This window comes from Lissotriton vulgaris, chromosome 3_1, assembly GCF_964263255.1.
Source record: "Lissotriton vulgaris chromosome 3_1, aLisVul1.2, whole genome shotgun sequence".
NCBI classification, from domain to species: domain Eukaryota; kingdom Metazoa; phylum Chordata; class Amphibia; order Caudata; family Salamandridae; genus Lissotriton; species Lissotriton vulgaris.
The window spans coordinates 1,670,399,579-1,670,413,028 of NC_141689.1; the positions used below are offsets into that span (position 1 = coordinate 1,670,399,579).

General features: G+C 38.0%; 1 protein-coding gene across 13 annotated transcripts in view; it reads right to left on the bottom strand.

Annotated features, from left to right (window-relative positions):
- The window catches only part of CAMK2D (calcium/calmodulin dependent protein kinase II delta), an 806,647-nt gene that overhangs the window by 183,656 nt on the left and 609,541 nt on the right, over positions 1 to 13,450 (bottom strand). For 3 of the 13 annotated variants that reach the window (XM_086962140.1, XM_086962139.1, XM_086962137.1), the window contains one exon: positions 2,779 to 2,832. The exons of the other annotated variants lie outside the window; for them this stretch is intronic. In XM_086962140.1, coding sequence (XP_086818266.1) covers positions 2,779 to 2,832 — 54 coding nt within the window. The remainder of the gene's footprint in view (positions 1 to 2,778; positions 2,833 to 13,450) is intronic. 13 annotated transcript variants of the gene reach the window in all.

The window sequence follows — 13,450 nt, forward strand, 5'->3', positions numbered from 1 at the left end:
GCATTACCTTGAAAGTCTCAATCCTTCAATTATGCCACTAGCTGTTCTGGGATTCCTAAAAGCTGTGCTTTAGGTCTTCGTTTTTCTACTTAGCTAAGATAAGCCACATTAACTGGCTTCAAGAGCTCTGAAACGTATCTAAAATGCAAGGGGGTAGTCATTTGCTCCGTTATAAGGCCTGTCTCCAGAAAAATGCTTTTGATATCAGGACATTATAAGCCCAAAACAGTAACGCATGAAAATGAATTGAGAGACATTACAGGCTGTCAGCGAAAAAAAGCACAATGTGAATCATGATTCCCATAATTTTAGTTACCTTAGCAAGACATTGAAGTGTTTAATGCTCAATGTCAAGTGCATATTCAGTGGTGTTTTGATATTAATAAATATTGTAGGTCGCTAAAGCAGTTGTTCATATACGCAAGCAATTTTGAAACCAATAGGGTTATGAGAATTTGAAAAACAAATAACCAGGCTTAAAGGTTATTCATCGTATCCAAAATATGAAATGAAGTGAAAGGTCTGGAGACAGTTTTTAGTATGCACAAATGAGAAGGACCATAAACATATTGCTTCATTACCTCAAAGAATGCCCATATATTATATGAGATAAAGGATACCACATCTTCGAACAATGTCTGTTTCGTGGGCCCAAACATACTGGCAATGATATGGCAGCTGAAATGCAGACATAACATTCCCCAAACAGTAATATTTTAAATCAAATCAAAAGTCCTATTAAAGCAACTACTTAAATAAAATATGCTACATCATTTGAACATTAAATGAAAAAGAAAAAGGCAAAATGGAAATCCTAGCGGGATCACTTAAACTCCTCCTTATTGTTAATAAACAGTTTTAATTGCTTCTATATTTCAGCATAAACAGCTTACTTTCTGCTGGGTTCTCAGACTCAAAAGGCAGTTTTTTTGCTGAATAGCACTTGTCAAGAACATTAACCCCTTCGGTGCGGATGACGCCCCCCAGCCGTCATGCATCACGGTGCTCGTGTGCTGATGACGGCTGGGGGCCGCCATGAACCCTCCCACTTCGAAAAACGCCGCACCTAAGGGGTTAAGTTTGTCATGGTATGACAATTTGAATGTGGAAACCCATAAATACATGGTTTATTCTTTAGGGTCTAAGGTATGCTCAATGTAAATGGCTTTAAATTGAAGAAATTTGATCTAGTTAAAAAGGTGCTCTTTTTGAAACCTACACTATAACTAAAAAAAAATCCATTCAGGGAGATATCCTTTGTGAATGGATAATACTTCCTTGGTGTATCCTCATTATGTATCTGTATACTGCAGTGCATTGTATAACTTGAGTGAATAAATATCTATTGTGGCACCTGTGTGCTCAAAAATTTAGAAATTAACATATATGTGCATATTGTGCCATGTTTGCCATGTAGCACTTCCTAAGAAATGTTCAGGTTTAAAATAATTGTTTTCATATTGAAAGACTAGAAGCTGGAATTGATAGATAAAAAAAACAATAGTATCACTATTTAGGCTCACACTGTTCTCCTACTAGATGAAAAATATCAGAGATTGGTCTTCAAACAGTCAAAGAAAAGAGTAATCGCAAACTTCCGCTGGCTCAAAGTTCATTCAAATCCTAGCCTCACCATATTTCATTACATTTGAAAACATTTATCTTTATGGGATGTGTTAGGATAGCTGCTTGTTCCATGAGCAGATCCTTTCTTTAGTACCATTGCCAAAAATGCCTAGGTTGTGCCCTTACTAGTCTAAGCAATGTGGACCATTTGATATCTCCTTTACCATATGGCTAGTTGACAAGGCCAGAAATACACACCACTGAGCCTTGGCAAGGAACAGATTGATGCACACTTACACTAGTCTGCATTACAGTTCAGAGAACTAAAATCAGGGTCTACTGTCTTTATTCTGGGTCTTGAATGTTTCAAAAAAAGATCTAGCTGTAGATTTCCTGAATGGTGGTAACTTATGTTCCTAAATGAACTGGTTCTAGATGTCCAAGTGGTGGTTCAGGGAATACGCGATCTGTCTTGGTTAAGATCATATTTTTTTTTGGACAACCTTGCTGCACTTAAGCTCTGCAACTTTAGGAAGTGTACAGTAAGACGATCTTACATTTCTCTCACAAAGCCAGTAAATCAAAGTTTTATATTTGTCACGGACATTTCTACCAAAAATGTTCACAAATAGTTACCTTTAGAACATTTACCTAACAAATACTAAAATTAGGCAGAAAGAGTGAAATCTAAACAGGCAATGAATGATCTGGTGCCTCTTGATCCCAAAAGGTAAAGCGGTACAACCAACAGACACATTTAAAAGCAAGATAGAGATTGAAATCCAAATAAGGTCTGCTTTTTTGTTGTTTGGTTACAGTCCAATTAGCTCTTCTTCTCGATGTCTGTGTGGGTTACACATCCAAATAGAACACTTACAAATAAGTAATGTCAAACTCATTCATCAGTTGAAGAGCTTAGGGCAACATAACACACAGTACTCACCGACTAACAAAACATGCAAGGGATTCAGCTACTCACATGTACTTCTAGTAATACCACATTGCTAACAAATGTTACAAGGCTGTTACATCATCAAAGGACATGTTTACAGGAGTTTACCCCCCTCCCACGCAAACAAATCACAGCAATAACAATATCCATTTCAGATCTCAAGAAAGCAAACACAAAGTTAAAAGCCAGAAAGGGAAATAACAGAGGAACACACAAATAAAAGGAGTTTGAAGAGGGGAAAAGGAAAAGTACAGGTATACCAGCACTGGGGTAGGATCTTTTGGGCTGGTTACTACGTTGGTTTTGTTGTTTATCTGTAGATGTGCAGAAAATAGAAAGACATGCCTTAGAACACTCAGGTTGTTAGCATACAATCACACACACAGAGGTTAGCTAAACTATAAATACTAGCAAGAGGACAGGCTTGGTCCCTTTCTAGACTGTATACTAGTTTGACGTTCATTGTATACAATTATGCCTTACATAGTCTGGACAACGGCCATGCAAAATATACCAGTTTAATGAAAAGTTACTACAAGGTATCAAAAATAAAAACAATGTGGTATAGGATTGCTGTTTGTTTCGCAAACTACTAATTTCATGCATCTCAGCTAGTGCCTATCCGTATATATATCTCTATGTACAGACATTTACATCTAGAAACACTTTCTTCCATCTGTATTATATGCAATCTGCGCATCAATCAGTCTTTCAGAATGTTCAACATGATTCCATATTACTGCATACTTTGTGAATTAGCATTCTGATATCTACACAGAAAACTATAATGCCACCTTGCTCCAAAGAATCACTCATGGCCTACATAACAAGTAATCCTGAACAAAATATGCACACAGCCTGCAGAGTAAAATAGATAATTAGACAAACTAGGAACTGAGTAGTAGTCATTAACCTCTTTGTGGGTTTGATTTCTTTATGCAACATCGGTTGGTGGGAGGCAACTCCTAGGTAGAAATTTACCACTGGGTGGGACAAGTGAGTCACAAGGCAACCCCCCCTGTCACACCCCAATCAATACTTATCTGAAAATGCCCTTTATCAAGGCCGAAATTGCGACTCTAATGCAGCTCTAAAATCAATTATTGCAATTGACTAGTTTGGTTTGCATTGCTGCTTCCGCCCCACCGGGAAGAAAAAAAAAGTGTTGTGAAAGGGGCTGTTAATGGTAAACACAGGGGAAGAGACAGAGTGGCTATTGGGAGTGCCCAATGCCCAAAGATATAGTCTGATTGGGACACCATAAAAGCTCCTACACTGGTACTTACAGCAGGACTTGCTACCAACTAACAGACTCACCTCTTAATAGTGACCTAATTTCTGTTCCTCCCCTGTGGCACTGGCTGAATTCCCAGGTGCACCTGGGAAGAGATAGGAGCTTCCAGAGTGTGCTCCAGGAGTATAAGAACCACCTCCTGAGGCTCAGAAAAAGAGAAGTGGTATCCTGAAAATACAGGTGAACATTCTACTGACACACAAACACTACTAACACTGTTTGAGTTAGGTGAAAAAGGTAATCCTTCACTGCTATGGTTATTAATGGTATTTGATCGAGAATTTTACAGTGAGGAAACAGTGCTCATGTAATGCAGCAAATTCACCAGTTTGTTGATGTACAAATAATGACTGAGCAAGAACTGTGCACAGTATGCAAAAAATCCCTTCCCACTTAAATATAGGGATATTTGTAAGAACCTCTCATCTAAAAAGTGCCTTTCAAAATTCATGTATATACAAGATCCAAAGTACAAAAGTGTTCATACCATGTATATTCAACATTGGGAAATGTAATGGGCCAACAGCGTTGCTATACCTCTCTCTGACCAGCTCTAATAAGAGTAACACGTGTGTCAGAGGTTGCTTTTATTCATTCCAGATTGGCTTGCATGGTATTGTACCAATTCAAAGCATTTTTGAGCTCTTCATTGATGGCACTAGCTAACCTATGCTTACAGACTGTGCTGCACAAATGGCAAAAGGAATTGCCACTTTTCTAGTTCGGCATGGATAACACTGTTAATTCTACGGTTTCAACTTTGCTAAAAAATCAGACATTTGAGGTGAGCAGTTTTAGAGTGCTGGTGGTGTTGTAGAGTACTCCATAAAAAGGACATACTTTCTGCCAAAAACATGGAAACTACCCAAACTTCCCTGCTTCCTTTTTTGCATAATGTATATGGCACTCTAAACAAAAATTTGGTTAATTTTCACACAACAGTTTTTACTTTATTTGCAACCACTACTTGGCACTCTGTTGCATCACTTCACTGGATCATGGCACCTTTTGGATGTGTTGAAACTCCCCAAGGCAACTGCAGCACTTTTTGCATTATACAGGACAAGATTTCCTATGCCATGCATGCTCCTTAATACATCTAAGGCTATTAGAAAGTGTTGCCTAAACAAAATCTTGAAGGAACATTTTTCTTTCCCTGACATACACAGGTTTCGTCCGGAGAACACAGGATCACCAAATACGTTTATGCCTAGCAATATAAATTTAAGAAAGTGTATTGATGAACCATGTTAAAAAATCTGTAGTTGAAGAATTTCATATGTTCTTACATACAATGAATCTAGCAATAACAAGCACTTAAACAAGCATGAGAACCTATTAAATATAAGGAAAAGTTTGCCTACTTAAGTTATTGTTTACACGAAGGAGAAAATACACCAAAACAATGTCTAGAGCATACATAGCTGCGGATTGCCCAAATAGCTACATCTTTGGCTTAATAAAGAGGAATGGACTCCTGCGGTTATGTTAATATTTGTATATTTAGTAAAAATAATCAGAGTTAAATTTAAAGGCTGTACGAAAATATCTAAAGAGTCATAATAAATGCAGATCAAAGAATATGATACATGCAATTTTGACCATTTGAAAATGTATATGTGGGCCAGCGATCACATGAGGTAAGATTAACAACTGAATATAGGGTCAATGATTAGAACAAAAAAGAAATACAACCACGGTCAAAAACATAATGGAATTAAATCATACAGTAACAATGAATGGTGGCCCTGGAGATGAGAAAAGCAAAAGAATATATCAAAACTCAAATGGGAAGAATTAATACTGATATGCAAATATGGATTTTCGAGGCAAGTTACTCTCTAATAAACTGGACATTTGCAATAAAAATATAAACAACTTTGAAAGAAGGATATCATTTCTCCCTTGGGAGACACATGTTAACAAAATAAAGGTTCAGCTTCCCTTCTATGGCAGCACCATTATAAGTCAGGATGTCATCTAGCAAAAAGGTATTTTGAAACTGGTGAAAATATTCTTTCCTTTACATTATGGAAAGATCTAAAATGGAAGATACAATGTTCCAAAATGTAACTTATTCAAATTATTGCAGTTAAATGGATGTATCCGACATCCTACAAAAATTCAACAATTGACTAATCTTAGATCATGATATGCAACAGATAAACAAAATACGCTTCTCTTCTATTTCTACATAAATGTACTGTTCAGTAGATCAATTTGACTTGTGGAGGAAAGTGGTTTTTCATTGCATTTGCACACTAGGACAAACTTACATACGTAAATGTTTCTCGAGGCTATCATTGCTTCAAACAGAAACATTGTTTTCCTTTCAAATTAATCAAACCCCTATTAATCCCTTAAAAGTGTTTTGCAAGATGGGTTTTGCATTGATCCCAGTGCAGCATAATTACATATGCATAAGTTGGTTGAGTAGTGGTATAACCTTCTGAGCTATTTCACTTGTTAATAGAATAATTAGGTTCAAACATTCAGACTTTCCAAAAGATATTAGCTAGGTCAGGCTAAACGGAGCAGTATTCAGATGCGATCTTTAAAAAAAATAAAAACCGTGTCTTTTTAACCCCTTTCAACAAGTAGTACATCTTACCCTCAAGAATGTTGTCATTTTCTCAAAACAGAGCACTCATCGAGTCAGGATTCAACTGCCCATGACATGATTTATATTAATTCCAGACGACAGGCCCACTGCCCTAGAACGGTGGACCTGTAGTATACTCTTAAAAGACAAAGTAAAGCTGATCGGGCTACATCAAAACAAGAGTTGTGCTTTAGGATTATAGATTGGGTCATTGTGTAGAACTAATTAAATACCACGATAGACAAGTGAAATTTCAAGATAATTAACATCTTCATCTATCCAAGAACATATCTCCAAGTGCTATCAATAGAAGGAGAATATGTGTTAATTACTCACTGAGCAAAAAACATAGGTTACACACAATTATTGAGTCAATATTGTAGTCTCAGTTCAAAACAAAATCAATTTCACATACCTCCTTGCAAGTGTGTATATCAAGTTTTGCTATATCCACACAATTTGCAAGTGATTATAGCAAATAAAAAGGCTAATTGACTACCTGGTTATCACACAACATTGTTTTCTTCACTGAGGAAATGCCGGTTTTATTGAAAATTAATAAAATCAGGTTAATGTCTCTACTGGACACGTATTTGTTCAAATAAATAATGTACTTTTCTAAATCAGTCCACTAGAAGATATCAAACAGTACAAAAGAAGACTTTATGGACTTCTTGAAGAACATTTGCTGGATTTGTTCAAGGGTAGTGGATTTGGTGGGATATGATAGGAAAGATCACATGCCACCTTTTTTATACATATCATTTGGAATCATTGGCTTGTGATTATGCAGCGGTTGCAATCGTACAAAAAGCCTGAAATATCCAATTTTTTGTAGAGCATCGGATGTACCTGACTCATTAGCTTGCTAACAAGGGTGAAAGCCTTCGTCATTTTATGTGTCATTGTAAATAATCAAAGCCACAACTGCAATGAAGATTCCCTTTAAACAACAGCATAGTTCAACAACAGTTGCATAACATTCACTTCAGAAATAATTCAGAGTAAAAGGCCTTAATTGAACTGAGCAGAATCACCCATTTCCCATTTCCCATGGACTATTCCCATCTGCACAACCTTTGGAGCAGAAAATCCATTAAGCTACTAATAATGTAGTCTTGTGCTCGCCTAGGGAATGAACAAAGGATCACCCTAATGTCTATTAAATATTTTGTTCTAGTGGGGAGAGAAGGGCTTAATAAACAGCCCAACTTCCAGTTTGCGGTTTACTAGAAGTCAAAGGCTGAAGGGGCTGAATTAATATTATCTGCCAACCAGTAAGGCACAACATTTAGGGGAGCACAGTTTTGATGGACTCTACTCCAAGGCATTGTATTCCATTACAGAGAAATTTCTAATTTGCTCACCTGAGGAAATTACATTCCACCAAAACAGAGCTACGGGTTGCCTATTAATGTTCACAATGTGCACAAAACAAATATTGTTATGCCTTGATTATTTTCCGCTACAGCAGCACTAGCTAGAGTTTGTTTATGCCAATCTAAGTCAATTTCAGTTTATTAGACCGAAGCCCTATTCAAAAAGCTATTTCCATGTGTTAGCTTGGCTTACAAACCGCTTTTTCCTGAATCATAAAAGGTCGTTTTACAGTTGTAAACGTTTTTAAACTCAAAAACGTTTTCTTGATGTCAGACCTACTCACAGGGGTTGGGAGTGGTGATGTCAGGGCTATAATGAACCCATCAGCACTCAATCATTTTTGAATTTTAAAAACCACTCTCCTACACTATCTCAACTCTGAAAAGGTTAGAAAAGAAAGTACTCCCAGCAAGAGGAAGAAGTAAATTCCTTTGGAGGCCGGGAAGAGAATTTTAACAACCCAAAAATTGGTGCGGTGAAGGCAAAATGGTTTTCTCCATGCATAAAAAAATATTTTCCCATTGAAAAAAGAACAGAATAAAGCTAATTTAACAGTAGATTTTCTCCTGAGCAAAAATAAACAGGTACATTTGGCCGGGACAAGGTGAACTTTGTCAAAAGGTTTTTCAGGAGCAAGCCTGGAAACCTGTGACTGACCCAGATTTCCAGTCATTTATCCAGAACAGTGTATGAATTCCTACGAGCTGTTAGAGGTGGATGCACAGATTTGGGGACTTTCCATAAGAATTGTGCTCTCAGTTCTTACAGTTTAACTAATGATTATTACAAGGGGAGCCAAGAGGGTACCACATATTCATAACCATGTTGCAGTTAGTTGCCTAAGAGAACACTGTATAGCTAGAACTGCAGAATGACATTACTCAAGTGCTTTTTGAAATAGGGTATGAATTGCACATCTGGCAATGTCTTGGTCATAAGTCTCTCTAGCTGTCCCCAAGCTGCTAGAAAACATGCATTCATGGATGTTTCCACTTGGTTAGGCTAGACCAAGTTAACAAAGATCTTCGCGTACTGCATTAGTTTGAGACATAGAAACACCATTGCTGTCTGGTGTATGATGTAGACCTAAAAGGCCATATTGGTTCAATTTAGAGAATAGTATACACAGGTACATCTAACTATAAGGAGGGTCGTTCTTATCAAAGTTGTTTATGTGAGGCTTAAAAAACTAAACAAAGAAAGGCAAAAGTAAAATTATTATGAGAGATAATCTTCACAGGAAACATCATTTGTTTGCTGTATGGGCAAATGTCTGAGCCGTGTCAGGAAAAATATTAGAAATTTAGATATTGACATGCACAAAAGATTAAAATGTCAAAATGAAGAAATAAAGAAAAACACACGGTCTGTTACCCAAAACATTCACAAAACCAAAAACCTGCAAGTAAAGATATACGTTGATAATGGAAAGAAATGCACGAGTGCGACATTGCCCTTCCTTGGGAACTTTTGCACACAGACTCAGGCAATACTGACACCATCATCCTTTGCAGATGGACTAAGCAAGGAATTATTTGAAGGGCTTAAATGAAAAAGGATAGAAGAGTTCAAATAGTACTTTGCATGCAAGGGAAAACAAAATAAGTTACTTTTGATGCTAATGTTATTTCAGTTCTCAACATTCTCTCTTTTCCAAACAATTGGTCAATATGATTGCTAAACAAGTCATTTAAAGTATAGGGATTCCACAATCATTTTCTGTTTCAGATGTTTCATGGTTTCACTGGCTTGTCAAGCCTTTGTGCGGTTGATTTTTTAGTTGGTTACACATGATTCTTTAGAAAATCAAACGTAAGCAATCCTGTTGTGGAGACACGTTTTCAGGAATCCCATTTCCCACAAATGCTTCCTAACAGATGGCATAATAGGAGGTCAAAAATAGACCTTAGTTTTGGTGGTAGGAATACCAAGGCTCCTTTACTTTCTCTTGGCAACTGAGCACTGTGTTGCTTGAGGGGACAGTGGGAGTGGAACCACTCCCTCATCCTTCCCTCTTTATTTACTCTTCTTCTCTCCATCCCTCTTCTAATACACCGATGTTGTCACCTTCTCCATCATACGTTTTTCACTACCATTGCATCCTGCCCCCGTTCCCACACTAGACTATTTCCCCTCAATTACACGCTAGTAACTATGTCTCACCTATACCAGAGTACCTCTGTCCTATCAAAATCCTTGTACCTCAACCGTTAGTCAAATATCTTTTGCTCTGCTTATCCATAAGTTAATCTACACCTTCCTAGTATCACTCCACATATTGCACCAAGCAGTCCTACATATAGCTGTACTCTAATGCCTCTATACTTACCCTTATCTTGGTGCCCTCTACACTACCTCTAGGTTATGTACATCCTCTTATATCCATTGTGCTTGACTCTCTCATTTGATTTTTATCTAACATTGCTTTGCTATCCAACTTGTAGCATTATTTTGTGTTTATCATTTGTTTAGAGAAAATGGATTGTTCAGATTTTGAAATAGTACCATATTGGAGTTTCACCAGTATGGAATCTTAAGGGTGGTTATCTCTATTTTGGATTTCTGTTTAAATGAGGTAGAGTTTATCCTGAAAAGTAAAATATTATTTAAAGGATAGGCATTGAGTGATCAATGGAATCAGTTATAACGCTATTTTTTTGTCAAGCCTCTGTATAATATTCAGATGAAAGAGCACCAATTGAACATAATTCTTGTGGCCACTCTTCACTTGCAAGTAATTAAAGTGAAGATCAAAAGGATATTTATACATGAAAATACGGTCATTAAAATGTAAACGTTTGCCCTTTACTTTTAGGTACAAACTGTTTGGTTTCAGACAGGACACCATTTTCCATACATTGGTTAAAAAGGCGGTTAGCAGTGATGCTTTTGATTAAATCGGAAGCTTTGTTTAACTGGCCATATCAAATGAGAGGTCCTAAAAAGCTTCAGAAAATCTAAACTTCAATTAAAAAATAAATACACAAGTAATATTCAAAATGTATTGCTGGCTCCCAAAGGGTTCTTTCACTGCCTCCTAATGCACATTAAATAGAGAGCACCCATAATTTGAAAAGAAAAAATGGCAGGGGGAAGCATCTCACTGAGGAGATCTTTACTACGTTTTGCCCACGATATTTTGTGTGCATTACAACATCATCAATCTCCCACTACTCCAACAAGGTGTTTGGTAAGGGTAGCCTACCAGACTCTTGTCAGAGGATGATTTTATGAAGGACCTAGTGAGCCTGGACTTGTTTTTCGAAAAGACAGAACATTGAGTTTAATGAGAAGTTATTCTGCTCAGATGATTAGAATTAGCTGCAATAAAGAAACCAATAATTACAGGTAAAGGCAAAGCAGGGTGAGAAGTTCTACTGTGCACAAAGTCTGATGTACACCTGTGACTTACAGACTCTGAAAACTTACATTAGTAGACAGAATGCAGAGTAGTAGTAACAACTGAGGCCAGCCAGTGGAAAAGGAGTCATGGGTCCTAATATAAGCAAGGTAAGGAATATTTTACTTATCCTGTAAATATCTATTTGTGGCAGGAAGTGCTGTAGATTCACAAGCTGTGCATAATTCTCCAATCTAGTCTTCATTCATAAGGTATAAGGGACTCCACCTCTTGCTTGCATTGCGCATGGCCATCAGCGCCATTGTTAAATTGCTTTTCTGCATGATGGGTGAAGATGACTGGAGCAGAGGGACACATGAAAGAGATTGCAATAGAGATATGGCCATGCAAGGGAATCAAAGTAATGGCAACTGCAACAACCAAAGGAATCTGGGGAATAAGGTGGGTGCATGTGAATTTCTAGCACTACTTGACATGAACAGATGTTTACAGGGTAAGTAACAATTTGCATTTGAGGCACGTATGGCTGTAGATATACATGCTGTGTATAGACTGAAAAGCAGTCCTACCCTAAGCGATGACTAGAGTGTGGATGTTGCAGAGGACTGAAAAGGATTATGTAGAACAGCCTGGTCAACATTTGCTTGCTGGCGGGCTAAGACATCTACATAGGAGTGGTTTGTGAAGGTTTGTTTTTTAGACCAAGTAGCTGCTTTACAAATGTCAGCTAGTGAGATGTTCCCAAGGAAGGCTAGAGACACCCTTTCCTTCTGGTGGAATGGGCTCTGAGGGAGAAAGAGGCAAAACTCATTCAGCTACTGCTTAACAGGTTTGGATGCATTTGACTACCCATCTGGCTATGCATGATCTTGATAAGGTCTTCCCATTTTGAGGTTCAGAAAAAGCAACAAACCCTTGCTTTGTTGTTCAAGATGGTTTTGTTCTATGTATATACTACATTAGGGCTAGTTTGAAGTCTAAGGTGTAAAGAGCCCTTTTTGCAACTGTCAGGTTGTGGAAAGAAGACTGGAAGTTCTAGAGCAGGCTTCTGCAAAGAGTAGCTCTTGAGCTACTAGTAGCTCTCCAGCTACCTACAAGCAGCTCTCCTGTGTGCCTCCCAGACTACTAAATTAGAAGCTTTTGCTTGGTTGAATTAATGTATCCCAAATTGTAAAGTATGCGTTTGAGATTAATATGCATGTAGTTTCAGAACTCAACTGATTTTTTCAGAAAAACAGATTTCCACAATATATTTAAAGTAGTTATTTGAGTGATAAACCATTCAGCTTTAAAGATACTTATTAATAGTATTACCTTGGTGCCAGGGGCATTGCAGTTGTGGCTGTCATACATCACGCAGACACATTTAAAATTGGTGGTAATCCTGCATAGGATGGCCACTACTGTAATTTTGTCTGACGTGGTCACTATTTCAACACAAATAGTAGCGCGGGATGATTGAACCTAAGTAGCTGCTATTACAGAAAAGGTTGGAGACCCCTGTTTTAGAGATTGTATAAGGTGGAAAGGAGCAACCACCTTTGGAAGAAATTTAGGGTTGGTACGAAGGACCACCCTATCTCTATACAACTGAAAGAAAGGCTCTTCTAAAGTTAAAGCCTGAAGTTCACTAACACGTCTTAGTGATGTGATGGCTACCAGAAAAGCTACCTTCCAATAAAGAAACTGTAAGGGACATTACCGGAGAGGTTCAAAAGAGGGACCCATAAGTCTTGTGAGGACAATATCCAAGTTCCAAACCAGGGCTGGAGGAACTCTGGGAGTAATGACCCTTTTGAGTCCCTCCATAGAAAGCTTTGATGACTGGATTTGTGAATAGCGACACGTGTTGCCTGTTTTGGAGCTAGGTAGCTACAGCTGCAAGTCGTAGACAAATTGAAGTGAAAGCTAAACCACCTGTTTGGAGGTGAAGAAGATAACAATATTCTTATCAGTGGCTGCCAGAGGATCAATATGGTTTGAGACAGTAACAGACAATTCTCTTCCATTTGGCAGCATAGCAGCCACAAGTAGTTGACCTGCAATGTTCACACATTCTGGGGATAGATTGAGATAGCCATATTCTAAGACCTCAGGAGCCAAATGGCAAGGTTGAGACTTTTGGGGTCAGGGTGTCGGATTTCTCCATGGTTCTGCGTGAAAGGTCTGGCTTGCTGGGCGGCCTCTCATGCAGAACCACTGAATGTTCAAGGTAGTGGTGAACTATGGTTGTATAGCCCAGGTGGGAGATACTAGCAGGAAGGTGAGGGAGATATGTCTCAGCTTCCGAACCAG